This window comes from Canis lupus, chromosome 36 (assembly GCF_003254725.2).
Source record: "Canis lupus dingo isolate Sandy chromosome 36, ASM325472v2, whole genome shotgun sequence".
Taxonomy (NCBI): domain Eukaryota; kingdom Metazoa; phylum Chordata; class Mammalia; order Carnivora; family Canidae; genus Canis; species Canis lupus.
The window spans coordinates 7,518,552-7,543,630 of record NC_064278.1 but is presented as its reverse complement, the minus strand read 5'-3'; the positions used below and the strand labels follow the sequence as shown (position 1 = coordinate 7,543,630).

Below are 25,079 nucleotides of genomic sequence, written 5' to 3'. Positions count from 1 at the left end.
GCAAAATCCTAAGCCGACCTCACATGACCCTCATGAGTGGTTTTGTTCAGAGAGGGCAACAAATTAGACTTTTAAGAGGAACACCAAAGATCCGGAGCAAAACCTTGGGTCTCGTAGGCTTCCTCCCTTCCAGTCTAGACATGTGTTCCTCAAATCCGGCAGTTCTTACTGACTAAAAGCATGAGACCAACCAGCTTCCAAAACAATGTCATGTGAATACATGTTTTTCATGATATTATATGACAAAGAGTCTTGTGAGCAAAAGAGTAGAAAATGCTGGATTAAATAAAATTAAGTAAAAAAAAAAAAAAATACAGTGCCACTTAGGTTCTTTAGTATGCCAGTGTGCATTCTGAATCTCCAAACTGGAATGCTGTATGGAAATGCACCGAACCAAAAAATCTTTTCCAGACTGGTATCATATGAGACTAAGCTGCTACAAAATACACTTGGGAATATACTGACTGATTCAACGAAAGAATCAACAGGATTTTAAAACTTCAAATATTGCTTAAAAAAAGATAAAATGACTTCCCATGCTTACATGGTAGATAATTATATTTTTAAACCCTAGGGAATGTGATTTTACAGCAGACCCTGAAGATCTAGAAGATTTCAATTTTTTTGTCAACACTATGATAAAAGTATTCTCTCCTTTTTCCTGGCATGGCCTTAAACTACCATTAAGCACTTTGAGATAATATATATGTCTCATATGCATACATACAATTTTTGGCTAAACACTGTCTTTATTATAAAGACAAATAGGCCAAATAAAGTCTTTATTATAATGCTAGAGTTTGCATTCTTTTGCTATGTCTTTGTGCATAAAGAAGATTAGCATATTTTGGAGAGTTACACAAATATTTCCTAAAATGACTGGTACAACTAAGTCCTTCAACTCAGGAAATAGATCATCTCTCTGGAAGTGCCATATTTTAAGAGTAACCTCTCGGAATTCAAATATTTAGTGACTACCTGGCTAATTTATCCTGGTATTGAATCTTGACCTGTCTTTTAATTGCTACTTTTAGAGGATATGAAAGAGAGCTAACATTATAAAATATGAGAAGAAAAGACTACAAGCATGTTTTTGGCCCCCGACCCCGCCTTCATGGTAAGCTATTTAGCCATACTCACACAGTTATCATCAAAACTTCATACTAGGACAGGATAATCTACTCCCCAACTTCAACTTTTTCTATTCTAATGCAGCTTCAACGAACCTTTGTAGGAATCCACATAGTATGCAATTCTTAAGTATATAACAACACATTCCATGACTCAAAGCGAGCGCTTTGACATGTATATCTTACCTATAGTGCCCTTCCAATGGGAGCTGTACCGTGCCCTCATCTTCCATAGCTAGCATACTTTGTTCTTCCTAGAAAGACAAATGTAAAATATATAAAGTGAACCTGATGAGTCTCCATTTTACATTAAAGAAGAAACACAGATTAATGTTTCACTATCTCATTAACCTCAGGACCTTCCACTTTGTTTGCATTTATTAATGCTAGCACAGGTCCTTTCAATAAAGCACCAGCTACTAAGAACATAAGTAATTAATGAGAGTCTCATACCACAAAGTAATTTAAATGCTAACAACAATCTCCTTCATGTCACTCAATGTAAAACATGGTTAATTTCCAAGCAGATTTTTTTTTTTTAAATCTAAATTTTAAAAGGAAAAATGTATGGGCAATGTAATTGTTTTCATTGCTATAAAGTTTAAATTACAATCCCAGAATGCTCTGTTAGAAGGGACTGAGGGATATATTTAGAGCAGTGGTTCTCAAAATTTACATCAGAATCACCTAGAGGGCTTTAAAAAAATACAGATTGCTAGGCCCCACTTCCAGAGTCTGTTTCCTACGTCTGGCATAGGGTCCAGGAATTTACATTTCTAGTAAGTTTCCAGGTGATCCTGGTCTAAGGACTGCATTTGGAGAACTACTCTAGAGACTTTTTCTGAGACAGGAAAAGATACCTTCCAATATGGATCAAAACACAGGTGTGCTTTCCACTAGACACATTTTAGGCTTTTTGTTTTATGCCTCAGATTTCTTCTTATAATAACAATATCCTACCCTTCCCTAAAGGGTAGATATACTTCATATATTCATTTCTTGATATGTAACACTTTAAATTCGTATCTTTAGGAGAAAGATAATCTTATCCTACCACACTGAAATGTCCTGGTTTAATTTTCAGTAATGTTATCAACCTTTTTCCAGGCACCAAAAAAATTTTAGTTATCTATAGGTTATATAGCTCCTATGGAATGCATTTATTTTCAAATGGGTCAATTAGCAATTCCCAAGTTCAGGAAACTATTTAAGACCATTTACGAATGTTAGAATCATTAGTTCTAACTCCAGAAATGGAATTTTATTTACTTTTTTTGTTTGAGTACAGTTGACACCCCACGCTACAGTAGTTTCAGGTGTACACATTCAACATCTCTATATGTTATGCTATGCCCACAAGTGTAGCTACCATCTGTCACCATAGGACACTGTTACACTACCACTGACTATATTCCCTATGCTCTGCCTTTTATTCCATGACTTACTCATTTCATAACCAGGAGCCTGTATCTCCCACTTCCTTTCACTGATTTTGCCCATCCCCCCACACCTCTTCCCTCTGGCAACCATGTTTGTTCTCTACATTTATTGCTCTGGTTCTGCTTTTTCTTTGTTTATTCATTTGTTTGGTTTTTTTAGATTCCATGTATGAGTGAAATTATATGGCATCTGTCTTTCTTAGGCCAACATTTCACTTAGCATACTACCCTCTAGGCGCATCCATGTTGTCGCTAATGGCAAGATCTTATTCCTTTTTTATGGCTGCATGACAGCACAAATGGAATTTTAAGTTAGAGATGAAGAGTTAGAGAAAAAAGAATGACCCTAGAGGGGTCATCCCTCTTCAGTAGCTTATCAGTAGCTTGGCTGATCTGAATCAGCTTCTAGAAATACATGACCTTTGGCTGATGTGATGTCATTTCTGGCAGGCAAGGCCATTCCTACTATCATCCTCAGTATGCAGCCCTTTGCCTCAAATTGCATCCTGCCTCTGAAGAGTCCTTGCCATATTTCTTGTTAAAGAGACAGTGGTTTCTTGAGCCTATTCAGCTAACCTATGAATATAAAATGTAATGTGGGGGCAGGTCTCATTTTCATTCTTGGAGTGCTCTCTGTGCTCATCCAACCTAGTGACCAAGGCAGGATCCCCTCTGCTGGGACCTTAACCATGCTGCATCCAGATATCTATGCCCAGTCTCTGCTGTGTAATAATGGAAAGGCCAGGGAACCACATGATTCCACTACTTCTCTGCTTTTAAGTTCCTGCCCTCCCCAACCATAAACCCTTTGTTACATTTATACTCTGTGGTACTAATGGCACATGTCTGTTCCTGCTTTACATTACAGAAATAAATCCCATTCTCTTTTTCTATTGTTCTTCAAGAATATTTTTATATCATCTGATATACTTTATTGTTTGTGTATGATTCCTATTTCTCTTGTCATTGGCAGTACTATTTATTAAAACTAATTCAAAACGAGTAGACAGTGTCATTGGTTTGAAATTACACGTTAGCATTTGAGCAGAGCTAATGTGCAGCCTGGAAATAAGGCATGCCTTGCAAATGGGTTAGTCACTATATATGGAGCATAATACATATGTCATATTAACTCATATGCACAACATTGAGGCCATGGATTGAGCATATGTATTCTTTCAGGTAAAAAGTTTACTTTTTCTACAGAAAACATTACCTTAATACACGGAGGGACACAAGGAGAAAATATTTAGTGATTCCCAAATGCTGTTTAAGTAAAACCAATATACATACAAAATGCAATTCTTTTCTCGGTTGTCCACTGGAAGGTAAGCTTGGTATCTAGTATGTTTTCTGACCAACTTGGAATAAGATGTCAAGAAGGCATTAGAAAGGTTTAATAAAGAGTAAAGTTAAAAGAGAGAGAGACAGAGAGACAGAGAGAGAGAGAGAGAGAGACAACAGTGCCATGAGTACTTAGGTTACCTGGCTGCAGAAACCTAAGGCTGAAGATTCTATGTAACAGCAAAAAATTGGACCAAAGCTTTGGGAACAATTTTGTTTTTTCCTCAGATGATTTTCCACTTTTCTCTCAAATTGCTTTCAATAATTATTTTGCACTCTGTGGCTTGTTAGCATGTGTGGGCTTTATACTAGTCATAATTCTATCCAAACAAAAACTCATCACCTCTAAAGATAGCATTTCCAAGCCATGCTTATCTGAAGAGAAGGGTGGCATAGCAGCCGCTGCCTTCAGTGCCAGAAGGAAGCTGGGTGGGCCCCAGAGCTCAGGGATGGAGGGCCGGCTGCATCCCAGGCAGCACTGTGAGGAAGCCAAAAATCTGAGACTTTCTGGGGAGGAACAGTCAAATCAGGCATTGGCCGTCACGACAATGACAACCTAGTTTATCTCAATCATACAGGAAAAGAGAGTGAGAGCACAAAGCTAACTGGGTAGCCATCAGTTTATAAGTCAGAAGTACCTTAAAATGAGTTCCATTTAGCACTTCATTTACACAGGGGTCCATCAAAAATATGCCGAGTTCTACAACATGGTGAAGACGTTAAAGGATGATGATCAAAGTTTCCCCAAGAACATTTGAAGGATTTCACCAATTTGACTAGAGAACTATTCATGCTGTGATTCGAATGCCATCTTTTAATGAAAGCATTTTTCAGATACTACATAAGTGAAGGATGGTTAATGTTATACCCAGTGAAAGGTAGGAACATTGAGGCTTAAAAAAATGTATCCAATCAATAGCACACAAACACTCACTGAGCATGCATTATGTGCTAGGCACACAGTGAATAATAACCCAGGAGCTACTCATGAGTCCATTTATCAAATAGGTATTAAGCATAATATACATGACAGTAGCCTGCTAGGTCCTGGTGACTTAGCAATGAAAAGACATACACTGTACTCTCAGAGGAGGAGAAGGATCACTGTACAAAATACAGGAAGAGAAGAAGCAGTATCTGAGCCAGTCTTATTTGATCAGTTTAGTAGACGAAAGGAAAAAACTCTAGAAACAATGTAGGCCAAGAATAAAAAGAAATAAATAAGATAATTAACACCTAGCCGGGCTAGAGCCAAAGGCTCATGCTAAAGTGAAAAATAAAATTGAAGTTAAATTGTAGTGTGTTTTGGGGTGCCTGGGTGGCTCAGTCAGTCAAGCGTCTGCCTTTCTGCTCAGGTCATGATCCCAGGATCCTGGGATTGGGCCTGCGGTGTGTTTTGATTAGTAGGGTGTACGGATCTGAATTATATTTTGTAATAGCATAAAAAATTATTCATATATCATGACAAATGCTCTACCTTTAGTGAAACAGGTAGCATTTGCTACTATATCCATTTCTCAGGTAAAATCTGTATCATTGTAGGAACCCTCAAATAGCTCTTAGTACAAAAAACAGCAGACAGCCAATGTTCACAGAGATGGTTAGAATATTAGAGAAAATATTCAGCAATTTTAGAATTCATAGATCTTAAAAATGGAAGGGACTTTAGCAATCAAGTCTGACCCCTTGATTTTATCCAAGAGGAAAACTAAGTCTATGGAACATAAGAAGTATCAGACCACTTTCTTCTTTGATTACTAATAGAATAGATAATGCTGCAAACATTAAATATACAAACACACACACAATATTCTGAAAGCCATAAAATGTTATGTGTCTAAGAGGTACGTATTAAAATTTCCAATAGATAGAAGAACCAGTACATACAACTACTCACTTTAACAATGAAAAAGGGAAAATAGGAAGGAGGAGTTGTTTATATAGAACTCATATAAATAATTGGATGTGACATATGTTTTTTCCAGAATATTTGATTCAATATCTCTAAGTGACTTATCTAAATTATAAAATACAGAACTTTCGATAGAGTAACTTTGGATTTTGAAGATTATATCCTGGAGACATAGATACTGTGGTTTTAGAAAAGGCCTTCTTTCAAATTTTAGCATGTATCAGAAGGGATTGGAGGCCTCGTTAACACAGATTCCTGGGCCTATCCATAGAGTTTTGATTCAATAGGTCTGGAATGCAGTCTAAGAATTTGCATTTCTAACAAGTTGCCAGGTGTTGGCTGAAACAGCAGAAGTCCTAGAACTATACTTTCAAAATCACTGCTTGATGAAGAATATGCTTGCCTCACTCTAAGATTCAATTAGAAATAAAATTTGCCCATGTAATAATTAGGCCATGCTTCCCCAACCCACAGTCATTTCTCATCTTTCTTAGCAGTAAGGCCTACTCTGTAATTTGTTTAATTGCACTTGTTCTTAGTTTGCTTTTGCATCTTCTTGGCCTTGCTCATGATCCTTCTTCCTACAGATCACAAATCTTACTTGCCTCTTTTTGTTTTTTCCCATAGCATATATGTTAGAGTGAACCTCCCGTAAACCAAGAAGTGTCAATATGATCACTGCCCAGAGCTGATTTTCCAGGATTTATCTAACATTAACTGCCTTCTACCCTCACCCAGGAACAAACATTCTGCTGGGGCTTTCTGCTTTTAACAGCAGCCCTTTTGTCAAATGTGTACAATGTCCTGGAGAATATTTAAGTAGGAAGGAAAGCATGTTGGTACTCTGAGCACATTTGGACATCCAGAATTTGATTCTGCAGTCTTCCCTTTACACAGAGCAATGTGCAAAATGTCAGGGTTCCAATATTCATTTCTATCCTGATTATAATCCTTTCTTTCTAAAAACTGAAGCATATGCATATGCATATGCATGAAGTACATGAAAATTTGGAACAGAAGCTCTGCGACCTTGGACTGGCCTGTGTAGCTATTTATTCTGCTTAACTCATTATTGAATTTTAAGGTCAAACTAATGTTTTCTCAATGCCATAAGACCAGAAATGGGCTACTGATAAGAAAACCCTGGAGGATAAAGGTACAAGCTTGTAACTATCATCAAAAGGACAAGAGGTGAGCCTACTTTAAATTCGAGTCTCAGGGAGCTGAACATTTTCTGCTATTTACCATCTTTCCAGATCACAATCAAAGTTACTCAATTAATTTGAGCAATTGCAGAAATGCGGCATTTCTGGAGAACTTATCCATTTACCACCTGAATGCACAATTTCTCAGAAGACTAAGCCTTGGTATAAGATGCCACAGTAAGAAGATCACATCCATCAGGAGTCCATAGCCTCAAGAAAATAAAATACTGAGATCTGAGTGACCAAATAGAAAACTAAGCAGAATTTAAGTTCTAGTGCAATCCTTCTTAAATCTTCCTGTTCACTATACTGATCATACACTTTTAGTAACTAATTCCAAGTTAGAAAGTGAACATCTTTACACTTCCTTTTGTTTCGCCAGTTATCAGATGGAGAATTATCTCTCTTTACACTGGTCAGGACTATATTTAAATATTCAATAACGAATTGTGTCTTTGCTGTGTTATTGATTCCCTTGTTTCTTTCCATGCACTGAGATTCTCATGAACAGATCATCACATAAATCTATCTCAGACAGGAAATCAAAGCAGGAAAATAAAGCAAAATTACATTTATAAGATACTGCCTTAGTATACTTAATAGTATTCTCATTCTCAGAAAGACTGAAGGGAAGCTCATGGTCAATGAGTTTTATATTCAAGATAATCTTCTCTGGAACTTAGACTTTCTTGGGAATTGTCTTCAACCTGCATAATTTTAATTACGTCAGGTATGGATAATTTAAGCCTGCAGAATTTTTATATTCCAGTGTCCATCTTATTTCCATTCAATTTATACCAAATTCCATCATATTGTTCTTGAACAGTATCTGAGGATGATAGCAAACCTTGACTAAAGCCCTAAAAAGAAATATCCTAGTTAAGGCATTATTTTAAAAAATCTCTCATACTTCAATAAGAATATGTCAAATAGAAAAACAAAGAAATAATGGTAATTTTATAATATGGTATTTTTAACATTGTATTGATATTACTAGAACTATGTTTCTAAGCAATCCTTCTACATTGTTTGGGAAAATTGAAATGATTGCGCAAAATTAAGATATATCATCATGTCATCATGTTCAATCTCTAAGGTGAGAATCCATTGTCAGTGATGGGATGCTACGGAAAAGTAAAGGAATGCCAGCCAGTCACATATTAGATAGCCATATTTGTAAAAACATCTGAGGAGAAATTTCATTAGACTCTGTGGCCTAATCTGGCTTCCCCTAATGACTGAGTAAAACCTAGGACCAATGAAATGTTTGTAAACAAATTCCCCAGAGGAGAGAGGACTATATGCATGGTTTGAGAAACTATGCTGTAAACGGGAAACTGAGCACATGTACAGACCACCGTATAGCAGAAGGAAAAGTAGGAAGAATTCTCACTAAATATTTTCTTTCATCTTCACTTACATGGAAATATTGTTCTTCTGTTCTACAATCAATGGACTCAATCATTCTGGTAAAGGGTATGTTGGTCTTTTTTTTTTTTTTTTCATTTATACTCTGAGTAGTTTTATAGGAAGCACTTTTTAAAAATATTATGGTTACTAGCCTTCAAAAGAGACCCAGACTTAAACATGAGTTTTAAATATTCCATAAAACTTCAATCATTTTAATGCATGAAACAGAATAGGATAATTCAGTAGCTCACGGAAGTAATTAAATCCCCATATTTTCTCAAACCCCATTTACTCAATCTTAAATCACTTTGAAAGTAGATCAGGTCAACATAAGCATTTCTTCTATTTCAAAAATAACTACTTTTATCTTTTGATTAGAATTAGAATCTTGCCATCAAAACTTTGTTTCCCTAGGAAAATACCAACAGGAATACTGTCTCTCATTCCTTCTCACATATTCAGTCAAAAAGCAACCACGGTGGGGACATACTTTGGAAATACTTAAGCACCAGTAAGGTTCTGCCATTGACAAGGGAGAGAATAAAAAAGCAAAGCTCATGATTTGGATAATGAAGAACAAAGTGTTTGCATATTTCACAAGGGCTTGGTTTTCTCATACAAGATCTGTACTCTCTGTGTGTTCATGTTTCAACTCTGATTTTAAGCATTTATCTTCCAAACATTAAGAGGCCACCTGTGGTTGTTAGTAGCCACTAACTAAAGATAAACACAATGATTTGGTTTTGCAAAGAGCTGTTACTGTGCAAGTGTTCCATTTGCCTCTCTTTGTAAGACATTGATTTCGCTCTGACTTACTTCTTTTTCAGCATCTTCTAGTTTCTTTTTCTTACTCTCAGGCATTAAATCATCCAACCAGCTGAGTTCCCGTTTTGTAAACAAAAAGTCCATCAATTTTCTTACAAATACCAAGGCTAACACCTGAAGCAAATAATAAAATATTTTAAAACAGGGAAAAATAAAAATGGGAAAGGTAGCTTTGTTGTGTGGCTTGTTTTGTTTTGGTTTTGGTTTGGTGGAAATTAGTCATTTTCAGTTAAGACTGAGATTAAAGTGACATTTGAAGACATGTGTGTATAATAGATCTTGTAATTTTGCATCCTTCATTTCCTTTTCTTACCACGTCCCCAGAATAATAGCTTTGATTTTACCCAGTAAAGGAGTCACTTAAAGAAGCCATCTCAAAAAAAAAAAAAAAAAAAAAAAAAAGAAAGAAAAAGAAAAACCTACAACATATATTTGACTGTTTCTCAAATAGATGTAGTTAACAGTTTGCATCATTTTAAATGAACATTAAATCATTCGTATCTGTGCTGATAGTACTTTAAATTATTTATAGTCATTCAAATTTGTTATATTTTTGTATTTGAAATTTATCTGAAATATTTAATGAAATTTAATTTTTAAAAATCCCCTAGTTTTTCAGATTTGCTAGTATATCTTTAATGTTACATTTTGAAAGTTTACATTTTGAAAGTTTACATTTTTCCACCCAACTTCAATTCGTTCAAGCCACTATGAATTTTCAGAATGACAGAGTCAAAACTAATATGAACCACTGAAATTCACATACAATCTCAAATCCTATGTTAGCTTTAGTAGCTAAAGTTTACATCATGGTTTTCCATAATCGTTCAAAATGACTCTACTGTTCCAATTTCAGGTTTATGTGTTTCCAAAGAGAGCAGAAAAATCAGAGGAGGAGAAAAAAAAGTTGACTTAGAAGTTTCATACCATCATGGGAAAGACAATAGCAGCTCTTGAAACTTTTATTATCCACAAAAGGCCAAGGCAACTCATCTGAATAACTGTGAAGAGATGGACTTTTCGAAGTGGTACATGCCTTAGGTATATAAAATCTGGCTGATGTTTTGCAGGCATCCAGAAGAGCTTTATCCTATCAAAGAACTAAAAGATAAACAGACTAAGTTGCTTTTTACAGACAATAAAAGTAGGACAAGTAGATGTTTAATATGGTCCAAAGTATCATACATCTGGATCACACTTAAGTTGACAGTTGACCATCAGGACAAGGAGATTGTTATGCTCTGTGTACACTCTCAAAAGCAGTTTCAGTGTCATAATATCCCACATTTATTAAATATGGAGACAGGCTATAACTTAGAAAAGTTTAAAAATATTAAAGCCAATGTTAAACATTGCTACCTGGGAGAATGTAGCCTTTGAGGGACAAAACATAATCCTCATCCTCTTTCTTATTATCACATTTATGAAGCTCTTCCTCTTATTTGCACACTGAGCACCATGGTCCATTCTCCGTCCTCTTCTTTCCTGAAAGACCTCATCCCTACAATGGCTTCAGCTTTCACATGCTTGTTAGAGACTCCCAGACCTAGGTCTCTACTTCCCCCCTCTCTCTCTCTCCAGAGCTCTCCACCCACATCCTGCTGCTGAGTGGGATGTGTTGACTCTGCTGTTTTGGCCTCGCCACAGTGACCCCCAACAAGGCTTTGAGTCTCTCTTTACAAACACAAACAGCTTGGCCACAAAGATTTAACCTAGATGAATTACTGTTTATCGGCAGTATTTTCCAGAGCTAATTTTGTTAATTTGATTTCTTGTTCAATTTCTTCTAGTGCACTGTCGAACTAGTTACAATTTATAAAATTGCGTTTTATTAAAATTATTTTCATCTGGAACAGTTATTTCTGTTTAAATTTTACCACGAAGACAGTACAATTATTTTTGGACTATATAATGTTCCGCTTTTGATTTTGATTTTTATCTACCAGAGCAGATTTTCTCAATTCAAATTTTATAGATTAAATTCTCACAAGAAGCTTAAAGTTTCGATCACATTTCACTCACTAACAAATTAGGCTGTATGTTACTTTTATGTAGACCATTTTGTTGAATTTTTCTCAGGCCGATTTTTTTATAGTTTCCAATGCTTCCAATAAGAAGTGATTATTTAGAAAATGATGGTTTCAATCACTGTCAGTTCTATTCCATACCTAGTCCTATATCTATTATGCATCTTCAAAAGAATGATATTTGATTTTATTTCTTGGCTAACTTATGAAAAAAATTGTAGGCAATTCTCATCAAATATTTCAAAATTACTCTAATATGCTGAGGGGCAAATATCCATAGTGTTAAATGTTAGAGTTGAACATCCTTTTTTTAAACCAAAACTTGTCTGTGTGTGTGTTATGTGTGTGTAATAGGAATCTCAAACTCAGCATATCCATCTTTCCTTCTGTGTTCCTTGACTTATGACACAGCCTGCCTGACCTCCTTTCTTCCCTCAGTCATCTAAACCAGAATCATACGTAGCTTAGTTCATCTACTGTTCATGTATTTATTTATATTCATTAATGCCTTCCAAAATCATTTATCAAAAACCTTCTAGGCAAGTACCAAGTGCTGACTTTCTTTTTCTTGGTTCATCCTTCTCCATATTGTCTCCAAATATTTCATTAGGTCTTCTTATTCTTATCTCCTAAATATCTCTGTAAATTACATGTCATTAAACAAACAAAATTTGGTGATTGGTGGAGGTGGGAATAGGGGAGAAATAAAGTAAAATCCTCTGGCTTATAACTGAATGTTTCAGTTTCTATAGAACTCGTTTTTCCCAGCCACCATTTCTCCATTTGTGAAGCTGTTATTGCATAAGTGTACTTCAGTGTGTGGGTGCTTCAATTGTTATTGTCTAAATGGCACATTTGCTTTACTTTGGATTCCTGAAGTGTTGGAATGAATATAGATGTGGTTATATATCTGAGTACAGAAACAGCATTCATAAGAACACTGTGATCTGTTTTTTCTGCCATGTTGCACAGTGAGAAGCCTAGATAATATGTTTCATAATATTGCCAAACAGTCAGGTAGCATATAGGCTCCTTCAACATATAGGGCAACTAATTAACATGCCCCTTCGATTGTTGGCACTCAGCACATGCATATTACTACTCAAGTAATGATAATCAGGATATATATATCCTGAGTTTTACACTTAACTTTCACCTTTTCCTAATATCAATATTCCGTTCCCCCACCCAGTTGGCCACAAAATCCCAAATAGGAATTTCAACTTCCCGAGTTCGAGGTTCACTTCAATTTTCACTAACCTGGTATCTCAGTGTGAGACCCAGCTTACCATTTCATTTGTGCTATTTAATGCTCATTATACTTTTCTCATGGGACGTTAATAATGTTTTCCTCAATTTTCATTTGAGAGATTCACACCCCAAATAATTCCAAAACTTGACATTCTTGTTTAGTTCTAAACCTCATGGGTATAAAATCATGTGAGTGGAATTAGGGGGAAAAATCTGTTGCAACCTATCAAAATGATTTTACTTTGTTTCTTAAACTTCTGCTGCTGTATTTATGTGAGCCTGGGGCCTAATAATAAATACTTTTCACTTACAGATGAAATTAGTACTCGTGGAACTTTTGCCAAAGGCAAAAAAAACAGTAAAACAAATAAACAAAACCTCTTCAGTACTCTTCTCTATCTGCCTTACCAAACCAATTCTTTCAAAATACAGTTTTCATACATTTTCATACTTTTCATGAAATTATAAATGAACAAATTACATCTAATTAGAGTAAAATTTAAATGCATAACACACTTCTCAACCATTTCCCTCTCCCAAGTAAATTTTACTCTGCATCAGAAGAGCAGTCATAGTATCTATTTTGGGTGTCCAATGAGCTTTCAATGACTTCATATTGAAATTTTGCTTCAGTTCTGACATCTAGTACTTTCCTAAAGCTGAGGTGCTTTGTCTTCTCCCAAAGTGAGAAACTGCTTGCTTGTTCATTCCGGAAGAGAGTTCCTGTGCTGCATGTCCTCTAGTGTCAAGAGTTTACCTAAACTACCCCATGATTTTGCTGCCTCGGCATTCATTTTGTTTGGCTAAGCAGCCTGTGGTCACCTGGATCAACACTAGCTCCTCATGTAGGCACTTGTCCTAGATAATAGCCAGCAGGGTCACAAGTAAATACAAGTCCCTAAGACAACTCCCCCAAATGTCCTTGCGATCAACAGTCTCCCCTAACTCCCAGGGCCTTCCCATTCTGTGCTCCTTAGATAAGACCCGCATGGGGCTTACCAAATCCCTGCTCTTTTTATTTGAGTTGATCAATCAGCCATACACCAGGAACCCCAAAGTACTCCACGCACAGATCGTAATAAAGGCACATGGCCCAGGTCTTGATTCTTTCTGTCTGTGCTCTGCCTTGACTTCTGCATACGGCTCCTTAAGGTGTGCCAGGTACTTCCTCCAGGACTTGTGAGTAAAAAATTATCCATTTCAATTTCTCTTGTCGTCTATCCTTGAACTACAGCTTGCCATCCAGCACCCTGTGCCCCCACTTAATGTGTATTAATTTGACAAATTCCTAATAGCCAGGTGACTTTTCTTTCATGTCTCTGAATGGCAATGAGACTAGCTGTGCCATAGAAAAAGCAGTAATTTATGTTTTCCTTTTGGTCAACAAAAAGTAAACTCTACTTTACAATAAATAACCCTCAAAATTGGTCTCCTTTCAAGAAAGTATAAATATTGTAGATCAATAATGTTCAGTTATAAGACAAGATATTTCAAAGGCAAATTTAAGTAGAAATCTGCCTTGGTCTTTATGTGGCTTTCTTCTCCATGTCTCTGAGCTCATCTTGAGAGATCCATAACTAGTCCATCTTCAAGAGTCTATATTTCCAAATAGTGTCACATCCTGAGATTTCAGGTGGACAGGAGTTTGGGGGAAATACTATTCAAATCACTATAGTATCATGAGCATGAACAATTCACCAACAGCCTCTGCAAAGATTTAGAATACAATCGTGGTCATCTTAAAATATGTCCACAAATTCCTCAATACTGTTCTTTACAAGAAATGAAGTCTAATTTCCCTCCATATGTGCAAGCTGGGCATAATGATTCACCTCTAACAAATAGAAATAAATGGAAGTGATCATGTGTAACTTTTGAGACTAAGTCAAAAGGCACAGTGACTTCACCCTTACTCTCTCTCACATTGCTCACTCCGATGGAAGTTAGCTTCCAGGTCATGAGGGCACTAAAGTGTGGCAAAAAACTGAGGCATCCTTCCAATAGCCACAGAGGAACCGATGCTTTTTTCTACAACTGTGTGATAAGTCTTTTTGGACAAAGGTCCTCCAGTCCTCTTCAAGCCTTCAGCCCTTGTCCACATCCTGACAGCAACCACATGAGCCATCTTGAGCCAGAATCATCTAGCTAATCTGCTCTCAAATTCATGGTCCACACAGACTGTGACATAATGAACATTTGTTGTTTAAAGCCATTAAGTTAATTGTAATTTGTTATGAAATGGTATGTAATTTCTTAATAGAAAATGAATACAACTATATTTATTTAACCAATACTTTCTTAAACAGATAATAAGTTTTCCTTTATATTTTGAAATTGCCTCACCCTATACCTTATTTTTAGTTTAATTTTTAAAGACTTCTATAAAGTTAATTGTATAATAATAGAAAAACAAACATAAAAGGAAAAAAATTACCCAGGATCTCACTACCCTAATACATTGTTTTTATTTCTCTACTTTCCTTCTTGGTCCATTCACATTCACAGCTTTAAAAACCTTTATGGTAGGTTCTGACTTTTTTGCTCTGCATTAAGCCATAAGCATTTTTACCATGTTTTATGGCCGTCATAATTACCAATCTTAAGTGACTGTAACATGGACCACTTAATTATTTTACTGCTGATGGATAATTGGGTTATTTCCAATATTTTGATAGTATGTGTTACAATGAACATCTTTGTACAGTTCTTCTTTTTGCTCCGTATACATGACTACAGTATCAAAGATTAAAAGCATTTGGATATATTTTGAAATATACTGCTATTAACTGTTTTTTAAGAGGGTTCTAAAGTCTAAACCTTATACAGTTTTAATATAACTTATGGTAAACAAAAGTACCTTAAAATTATGAACCAGTTGGAAGAAATTTAACTGTGGTCTGAAAGCTGCTCCTCAGATGATGTCTTTTCCTTAGCTATCACATGATTTAGCACCAATAGACTTAAGATAAGTCATCACAGATGTGCGTGGTTTACTGTAAGCAATTTACCTGAATTCCCTTTAGGGATGAAGCACCCATATAAAGAAACACTCCATATAGCACTGGCATGGGAATGAACTGTAAAAGGACAATTGGAGAAAAGATACAAGTTATTTTTAAATAACTCGTCATGTGATTTTTCACTTACCAAAGAGAAACCCAGAAAAATAAATATTTTAGAAGCAATATAGGGCAGAGCCAGAAGTCCTGGGTTCAAATCCCAGGTCTAGCACTTTTTAGCTGCATAACCGTAAGCTAGTTACTTAAGCTCTCTGTGTCTTAGTTTCCCCATGTGTACCTAAAAAGGGATGGTAATAATAAGGTTGTTACAAATATTTAATAAGTCAAAACCTATAAAGTACATATAAAATACATAATAAACAATCAATATCAGCTATTATTATGTACTTTAAGGAAATTTGAATTTTATTTCACAATGGTAAGATATTTAGACTAAAGGTGAAGAATGGAACTAGCAGCTAGATGTTCATGTGGACTGCTCAGTTTTCCTCATTTTATTGGAAGAGTTCAGCATAATTGTAGTTCTATAATTACTTATATAACATAGAAATTAATTATTGCAAATGTCCTTGTATAAATGATTAAATATAAGTAAACTTGTATAAATGATTAAATCATTCCATTAGAACTTCCAAATTATAGTCAACTAAAATGAGTTATAATTTAAAATACAAATGACATACCTTGGTAACATATGCCAAAATTCTATGACAAAATAATTACTCTTTAATGCTCTTCAACATGGATTCAATTATTTTAAATGCAAAGAAAATAAATATATACAATGGTGATGATGTCCATGCAGTACATGGAACATTTCATGGAACATGTACTATACAAAACTGCATATGTGGCCCCATGACCATTACGTGGCTCATCTCTGCACCTCTATCTTATCCTGAGTAATGTTAACTGCAAATTCATCGGACAAGAAAATAGAGACTTTATTTCACGTAGGCCTGCAGTGAATTCAGGTCACAAATCAGTTAGAAGCAATGAATCACTTTTCCCTATAACTTGGTAACTATTTCAAAATTATGGTAATAATTAATACATCAAATTTTACTTTCCCTGGCTAAATTTTTTCTGTCTTTAAGGATTCCAAAATAGAGCCCATAACTTCCCCCGTTAAGTTTTATAAACATGGTAAAGAAATTCATCGCTTTTGTCACATGCCGTAAAATATTTGCAAATTGATGGCTTAGATTCAAATGGAATTTCTTAAACAATAATAAATATATTGTTTCCTCTCTCAACTTCATAAAGGCAGCTTTCATTACCTTCAGAATACTGGTCATAAAGACTGACGAACCCATAAGAATAAAAATCATAAGCCCAGTAACCCTTTGCTCCCGAATGCCAAGAAACTTGGGCTGTTCTCCTGGAGCTGAACATTCTGATTCCAGTTTTAAGCTGTTGACATGAGTGATGGACAGGACAGTAGCAGCCACAAACCACGGCAGGCCCATGATGGAGCACACCCCAAGCATGACAGCCACCATCAATAGATCCAGATGGTACCCACAACCTTTCTGTTAAAAGAAAGAAAAGAGGATTCTCATAGGAACTGAATTTAGTATAGAGACAAATGACACCACCACCATGGAACAGTAAGAATAGAAAAGAGATACTATCTTGAGTCTTAGACAACTGATTCTAAAATGCAAAATAAATTAAAGATAAAAAAGTAACAGTCTGAAAATATATAGTCCACTTAAAGAAAAGTTGCAGATGTTCCTATTACAATTATGATTACAGTGACTTCAACCTACTTTAATAGATTTAATGTATGTCTGGGCTAATATTACATTAGTTTCCATTCTATTTCTGTTGGATAATTAAAGTCATTATTAAATACAATCACTTCTCTTAGTTTCCTTAAATAGGCAAGGTAACTCACAATTCATATATCTACTCATTCATTATTAATTCATACAAAAAAATCACCCAACACCATATACCAGGCATCACGTAGAAAACAAAGAGAAAACAGAGTAAGGACTGTCTCTGCAACAGCATCAGATGGCCTGAATGTGAATAGAAACCACTTCCTGACAATATTTAAGAAGCCTTTCATATCAGATCTCCTAAAGAGAAAGTCTTCTTGAACACTGCATTTCCAATTGTCCTCTTTTGTCTCAATGGGTGGGTGTTTCAATGTCTTACTGGGAAAAATAGTATCATGGGATCTAAGCTTCTTTATACACACCTATTTTTATCTTAATCCAGCTCTTGCTGTCTATCTTGTTCTCATTTGTTTCAGTTTAACATTAGAAAAATTTGGCCTCTCCCTAAAATTAGATTTGTGTTTTCTCCCTCTCTGCGATCCTACTCCTCTATCACTGACCTCCAGGTATTGCAAACTTCAGTGCTTTCTAGGACCAGGCAGGAAACATAATTGAGAAAAAACAGGGGGTGGGGGGGCAGCACGGGGGAGACCAGGGTGGGGAGGGTGTGTGTGGGGTGGAGATGTAGGAAAGTGAGATTGCTCTCTGCGAGCAGATGAGTAGCTGAGGGCTGCCAAAGAAAGACACTGAGGGGCACCAGTGATTCCCTCTCCCTTTACCCCCCCCATAGGAGATCGGCAGTGTAAAGCCTCAGAGGTAGCAATCGGCCTGGCCTATTTTACGTCCCAACTCTTAAGGACTAATTTTATGAAAGGTAGTGTAACACAGTGGTTAAGGGTTTAGGTTCTGGAGATAGGTGGCCTGGGATCAAATGCTGCCTCAACCAATGACCTTGGACAAATCATTTAACCTTTTGTGCCTCTGTTTCCCATCTAAAAAAGATGACGGTGATAACAGGGGGAACCTCATTGGGCTGTTGTGAGAATTAAATTATTTAATCTTGAAAATTATTCAGAACAATGTCTGATATATGAAGCACTCAGTAAATGTTACAGACCATTAGACTCTGGCAATTGAACAGTAAATCCTTATTGATACTCATTTGTTTCAAGGCTCTTCAATAAAAGTCTTATGTTTCTTAAGGACAGGTCCACATGTCATATAATTTCTCAGTATTTTATAGTTTTTAATACAATCATTGGCACACAATAAGCAGTCAATAAGGTACAGATTGGCTTTCTTAGAGGTAAATATGCATCATTAAAACATCTTTCAGAATCTGGTTTAAAAAGTAAAATTTAAAATAAATTTAGCCATTAAATTTGTTATTATGAATATAAGCAGAAATTACCAATTCTTCTAGAGGATTACTTTTGATTTTTTTTTTTTACAGGCAGTTTTACCCAACTGCAAGCAGTTTCCAGTTAATATAAAAGCTCATAGAGCCTAGAGTGTGAAACATACTGAGTGTTTGTAACATATTTGACAGTGTTTCTTTTCTGCTATTTTGTGTTGTTAATTATTTTATTAAGAAAGTCTTTAAAAAAAAAGAAAGAAAAATACTCTTAAAGTCAGTTGTACTTCCTTTCATTTCTGCTTACCCCTGCCAAATTATAAAAGTCCAGAAGACAACAGTGAGGAGAACATGACAGATATCCACAAAAGTACATTTTCCTCCTGTTGTCACCAATTCAGTAGTGTCCTTCCTTGGGTTGGCTTTCATCAGAGCAATGTTCTAGTTCACCAGAACACCTAAATTCAAGTTCCCTCACGAATATGACTCTAGAAATTTTTTTCCAAGTAACTCAGCAAAGATTTTTATTACTGAGAGCTGACAAAGTGATACTTCTCTTTGGCTGTCATGCCTATCAGCTAATAATCTGGGTTCAAAGACCAAGAAGAGAAACACTCTGGTGCCAACTTAACCAAAACCGCATAGGAAGAAGCTTCACCAGGGCCACACTATAGTCTTCTAGTCCTTTTGAATGAACAGTTTGGAAGATGAAGCTGCATCCAAAAGAACTCAAATTTTGTCCCTTTAAAGGAGCATGTCTTAACCAGTTAGAGCAGTGTTTTGCCTTAGGGACTCTGGAGTGAGAAAGGTAGAGAATGGCAAGGGACCTAACTACTCAAGCCTCTGCCTCTGAGGGAGTACGATGTGAATGGTGCCCCTCTGGCCTGTTCTGCAAAATTATGCTAAGAAAGAATGGAAGAGGTGTTAGCAGCCATGAGATAAACATCAGAGAAGGGCAGAGGACAGGAGCTGTGAGAGTCTGGCTTGTGCTTTTAGCACACTCCGGACTTGCCCAGTGTCCATGTTCACCTTTGCTTAATAATTTAAGGAAGGCCTTCTTCATGGTAGTGATTTCCTATAGCTCTTACCTAGTCTTTTAAAAATACAATACAAATACGAACAGTGGGATTCTGGATTGCAGGAAGCAGACAACATAATGGCTTCCAAGTGAATAATTTCATTTTTAAATTTATAAAGCTAGCTTTGTAAAATATAAGGATCTAATAAAAACAAAATTACAATTTCCCCTGATTATGTTATGCAGCAATGGGAGCTTCTTAATTTAATGTGAATCAAAGGAAATAAAGCAGTTCTGGCACTTCCACTAATTAATCATCATCATCCTTCTTGCCTTTCATTAAATATCTTAAAACTTGGTCTTTGTACCCAAATTATTAGCTGATAGGCATGACAGCCAAAGGGAAGTATCCCTTTGTCAGAGAGAGAACTCTGTACCTTCTAACATATTTCTGTAGATTTTTTTCTGAAATAAAGACAGAATCAGAGCTTTTATTCTCACTTTCATCCATGAATCACAGGAAATGGACATATGGGAGGAAAAGGGAGCATAGCAACAGGTGATGCTACACCAGACCCCACTAAAACCAACATGCAGCAAGACAAGAGGCCAGCCAAGAGGACCATCTGATACCCAGATGCCACTGCTGAAAAAATTCATTTCAAAGCTTGGCAGCAATTTCCTGCATCTGTCAAGTTAACCACATAAAAGACTATAGATTGACATGAAGAACCAGGCTGACAAAGAGGGCAAAAAAGAACATATCAAATGCCATAATCATCAAGAGAATATGGTGCCAAATGAATGTTGCAAATGCATTCATTTACTCAAGTGATCTGAGATTGTATTGCTGTTTATTAAAAATGATGTCAAAAGAAGCCTGAACTGTCTACAGAAACATGTAGAAAAGCCCACAGTTGTATCTTAACAGAAACTTTCTTTTCTGTAAGATAGTATCTCTTTCTACTTTTATAGAATGTGCTTTTTTTTAAAAGCAGTTATTTCTAATGCTTTTCAAAGGGACTCAGCTAACCTATGCCTATCCCACTTTTCTAGGTATAAAACAAAAAGTGCTAGAGAGAATATGGATCTATACCCATGTATAATATAGTTGATAATTTGCTTTCTCAAATGTTTACATTTGCAGCTTCTATCACTCTTGAATGGCCCAAAAGATCATGAGGTGCAGTGAATTGGAATTTTGCTAATTTGGGCTTTTTCATTCTGAGGGAGGAGCAAGTCACTTAATGAGTTGGGCCAACTTCTTTAGTTCAACACAGCTTTACTGTGTATGTAGTAATACTCTCAAAATGATAAAAACATTTTTAATGGCATTAAAAAATGCTCTATAAGAAACAACTACCGCTTTGGTAATGGAAATGAAGAAAAGGTGCAAATATAAGTTTGGGAGACATCAAAATGATGAATTCCAAGCTGACTTAGATATATGAGATAGATGGGGTCAACCAGGTGCTTGATACAGAAACTAGAAAACATGATTCATTACACTATTTCAGGGCATGATCCAACCAAGGCAAAATGGGTTTTCAAGTGATAAAGAAAAGTAAGTAAAAGCTGAAAATGTGGTTAACTTGTGATCTGGGGATATACTCAAGAAACGTGTTATCTTTTCCTGACAATGTGATTCAAGTCAAAGCCAGGAGACTGTGCAGATATTTGTGAGGCAACAGGTGGGGAGAGCGGCTAAGGAACAAACCGTTAACTCTGAGTCAAGAATGTTCTGAGAAGGTGAGCTTTTGTTGTTGTTAGCAGGAAAACCAGCAGCAGCAGACCACACTATACTGAAGCTTACAGAGGACAATGGTTATAGGCAAAAAAAAAAAAAAAAAAAAGTGCTCAGTATAGATAAAATATGTCTTCACTGGAAGAATTTTGTTTTGCAAACATCCACATCTAAGGAGAAGGATGGCACGTTCAGACTTACAGTGACCAAGAAGAGATTATTCTTGGGGTGCCTGGGTGGTGCAATTGGTTAAGTGTCTGACTCTTGATTTTGGCTCAGGACGTGATCTCAGGGCCAAGGCCCTGCTTTGCAAGCCCTAGTTGGGCTCAGTGGGGACTCTGTTTAGGACTCTCTCTTCCTCTCCCTCTGCCCTCCCCTATGTGCTCACTCTCTCAAATAAATAAATCTTTAAAAAATTTTATTTCTACTCATGGCAATATAGCAGAACTTATGATTAAATCGCTTGCTCTATTGTTTACTAGATCCAGCTAATCATTAAGGGATAAAATATAAATCTTTTGGTTGCATAGTCATTTACTTGTACAATAAAAAATTAATTGCAAATCATGTAATATATTTTAGTAATACAGCCTCAAGTTTATTTCAGTGACAAAAATATAAAAGGCTTTAATGCTACATTTAATTCTACAAATGCAAGTACTTGAAAAGACTTCTTAAAGAATGTTTTATGGTTTTTTAGCTATTCTGCATGGTATGTAAAGGAAGAAATATAATTTATTTGTTGATTTAGAGCTTTGGAAAGGCTGTGGATGTCAAGGGCCTACCAGAGGCTCATGAAGACCAAGGAGCAGGTGCTATGTGAGTTATAAGGTTGAGAGACCTGGAAAGAACAAGGATACAAAATGGCTAACAAGGTTATATCACTCTCAGCAAATCTTCACTGACTTTTGCATTTTGTTTCAGTTTCACTCCATTAATATGTAGGAAAAAATATAATGTCTGTATCAGTTTAGCTGATAGTCTTTACAAAGAATAATTTTTCAGTGAAATCAATGGGGTTTCTGCCTAATTATAAAGGCTAAAAACAAAAACAAAAAAATCTAACTTCCTTTGAAAGGTAAACAATAATTATATGGCTTCCTTCCTTCCTAAAATAGGAGCCTTTTAGCTCATTCTGAAACATGTCATATAATGATATATTACATATCATTATATAATAAAAATGATAATGCCATTAAAAATGATAATGCAGATTTATATGGTTGGCAATGAATGACTACCATCATAATGCTCTTACTTGAAAAATAATATAGTAACATACATAGTATGAAAACATATTTGGTTATATATCAAAATGTTAACAATGTAATCTCTAGGAAATAGAATGATAGTGTTTTTTGCTTTTGTCTTTTAACTTTTTATATTGCCTCGTTTTTAAACCAAAATCATATATTGCTTTATGAGAAATAAAGAGGTGTTTTCAGTTTTAAAAAATAAATTGCTGTCTGGGAAAATATTTTCCTACTTGTTAGAGAAGGAGCAGACTAACAATACTCAACCTAAAATACATACACATGTTTTACAGATCTATTTAATGAACTATAGAACTTTCATAATTAAGTTGTGGTAGTATTTGCTTTTACAGATGACTAATATCTTACAAGCAAATAATATTTTTAAATAATTGTTATTAAATAAGTAGACTATTAAGCTTGGAAATCTGAATTGGTTGTTTTAAGGGCTGTGTATCACTCAAAGTTTCCAACATTAAATGGAGTAGTTCAGCAGTATTTTGGATCCAGCTCATAGAGGCTTATGAGAACCAATTTTAATTTTCAAAAAATTTTCCTGCCAACTGATGTCATATTGGTAACTTGAAATGGGCCATGGTGGGAGTATTCATACCATAGAAATCTGCAAACATTATAAATCAGTGTCTCTCTCTTTTAAATGCAGAGAACTGGTTGTTGGCCATGTACTAGCACACCAACTTGTCTAGTTCCTAAGACTTTTTGAGATATTTTTGTAAAATTACCTACTTTAAAAAATTTCTATTTAAATTTCTGGTTAACATACAGTGTCACATTACTTTCAGGTGTATGATATAGTAATTCCACACTTCCACAACACTCAGTGCTCATGACCTATTTCCCCCATCCCCTCACCCCCATCTACCTCCCCTCTGGTAACCATCAATCGTTCTCTACAATTAAGAGTATGTTTCTTGATTTCTCTCTCTCTCTCTCTCTCTCTCTCTCTCCTCTCTTTCTCTCTTCCCCTTTGCTCATTTGCTTTGTTTTTTAAATTCCACATAATTGGGAATTTTACTTGACAAAACCAAAAAGTGAATTGAACAAACTCCTTTCAGAAAAAGTTTTGACATGAGAGACACCTAACTCTGGGAAATGAACAAGGGGTAGTGGAAGGGGAAGTGGGCGGGGGGTTGGGGTGACTGGGTCATGGGCAATGAGGGGGGCATGTAGCGGGATGAAGCACTGGGTGTTATGCTATATGTTGGCAAATTGAACTCCAATAAAAAAAATTCAAAAAAAAAAAAAAAAAAGAAAAAGTTTTGAGCACTTGAGTTACTTTCTACAAAGAGAATGGAGAATGCTCTTTGTTTTCAAATAGATACACATTCTCTCCAATATATACACAAAATTCCTTTTTAGTAAGATTTATTACAAACAATCGTGTAAGATTTCTTACAAATAATGGTTCAATCAGAGATTCTTTATTTTTTTATTTTTTTTCAGAGATTGTTTAATCCTTCTAACAAACATACTTATAAGTCCTATAAAGCATGATTTCTGTTGCTCTGACCACGAGCCTCTTCACAGAGTTTAAAGAGTATATGAAGATAGCTGGGCATTATCCCATGATACCAGAACAAAGCAATTTGATTACTTGGGCATGTTCTGCTTTTATAAGGATTGATTTGGATTATTTTTGACCATTTATTGATATTGTGGATTTCATTTAACATATTCCTATAAGAGATAGTGACCACATTGAATATCTCAGAAATATTGCACACCCATGAACAACTTTCATTATTCACAGCTGCAAAAAGGCAGGGTCAGAATATAATAAATAAGATATATCCATATTCATTCTCTTAGCTTATAAAAAAGTCACTGAAATCTGCAATAAAACTCAACAAGGATATCACTTACAAACTATAACATTTATGGCTGGGTTTTGTTGTCATAGGCATTGTGGACAGAGGAATAACTAAACCAAATGAAAAATACCTGAAGATGTAATTTATTTCAATAATGAATGCAATCTAATAGGCATACTTAGGATCAAAAAGAGAAGTAAAAAAAAAAACAAAATAAATTTTAAAAATTAAAAAAAAAAAGAGAGAAGCAGAGGAATCACATTTACAAGACAACTTGGTAAGGCTGCCCTTCACCAGTATGGACTATTATTTTATGAAAATATGTTAAACATGGTAAAGAAAGTAACAACCTCAGCAGAGTGTATTATTTTAAGTCCTGGAAGTAAGGTTTTAGAGTTTAGGCTCAGCCAAGTGCTTTAAATACATTAATCAAAAAATTAAAAATTAATTAATTTTAAACTCATTGTAAGACAAGGCATCATGAATATAGACAATAAAAATTGCAACCTTAAAAACGCTCTTAATATT

At 35.5% G+C, this 25,079-nt stretch overlaps 1 protein-coding gene across 8 annotated transcripts in view; it reads right to left on the bottom strand.

Annotated features, from left to right (window-relative positions):
- Positions 1 to 25,079, bottom strand: part of SLC4A10 (solute carrier family 4 member 10) — a 286,086-nt gene that overhangs the window by 9,163 nt on the left and 251,844 nt on the right. For all 8 annotated transcript variants that reach the window (XM_049106281.1, XM_025471057.3, XM_049106286.1 and 5 more), the window contains 5 exons: positions 16,844 to 17,095; positions 15,552 to 15,620; positions 10,193 to 10,366; positions 9,257 to 9,379; positions 1,317 to 1,384 (listed from right to left, as the gene is read on the bottom strand). In XM_049106281.1, coding sequence (XP_048962238.1) covers positions 1,317 to 1,384; positions 9,257 to 9,379; positions 10,193 to 10,366; positions 15,552 to 15,620; positions 16,844 to 17,095 — 686 coding nt within the window. The remainder of the gene's footprint in view (positions 1 to 1,316; positions 1,385 to 9,256; positions 9,380 to 10,192; positions 10,367 to 15,551; positions 15,621 to 16,843; positions 17,096 to 25,079) is intronic.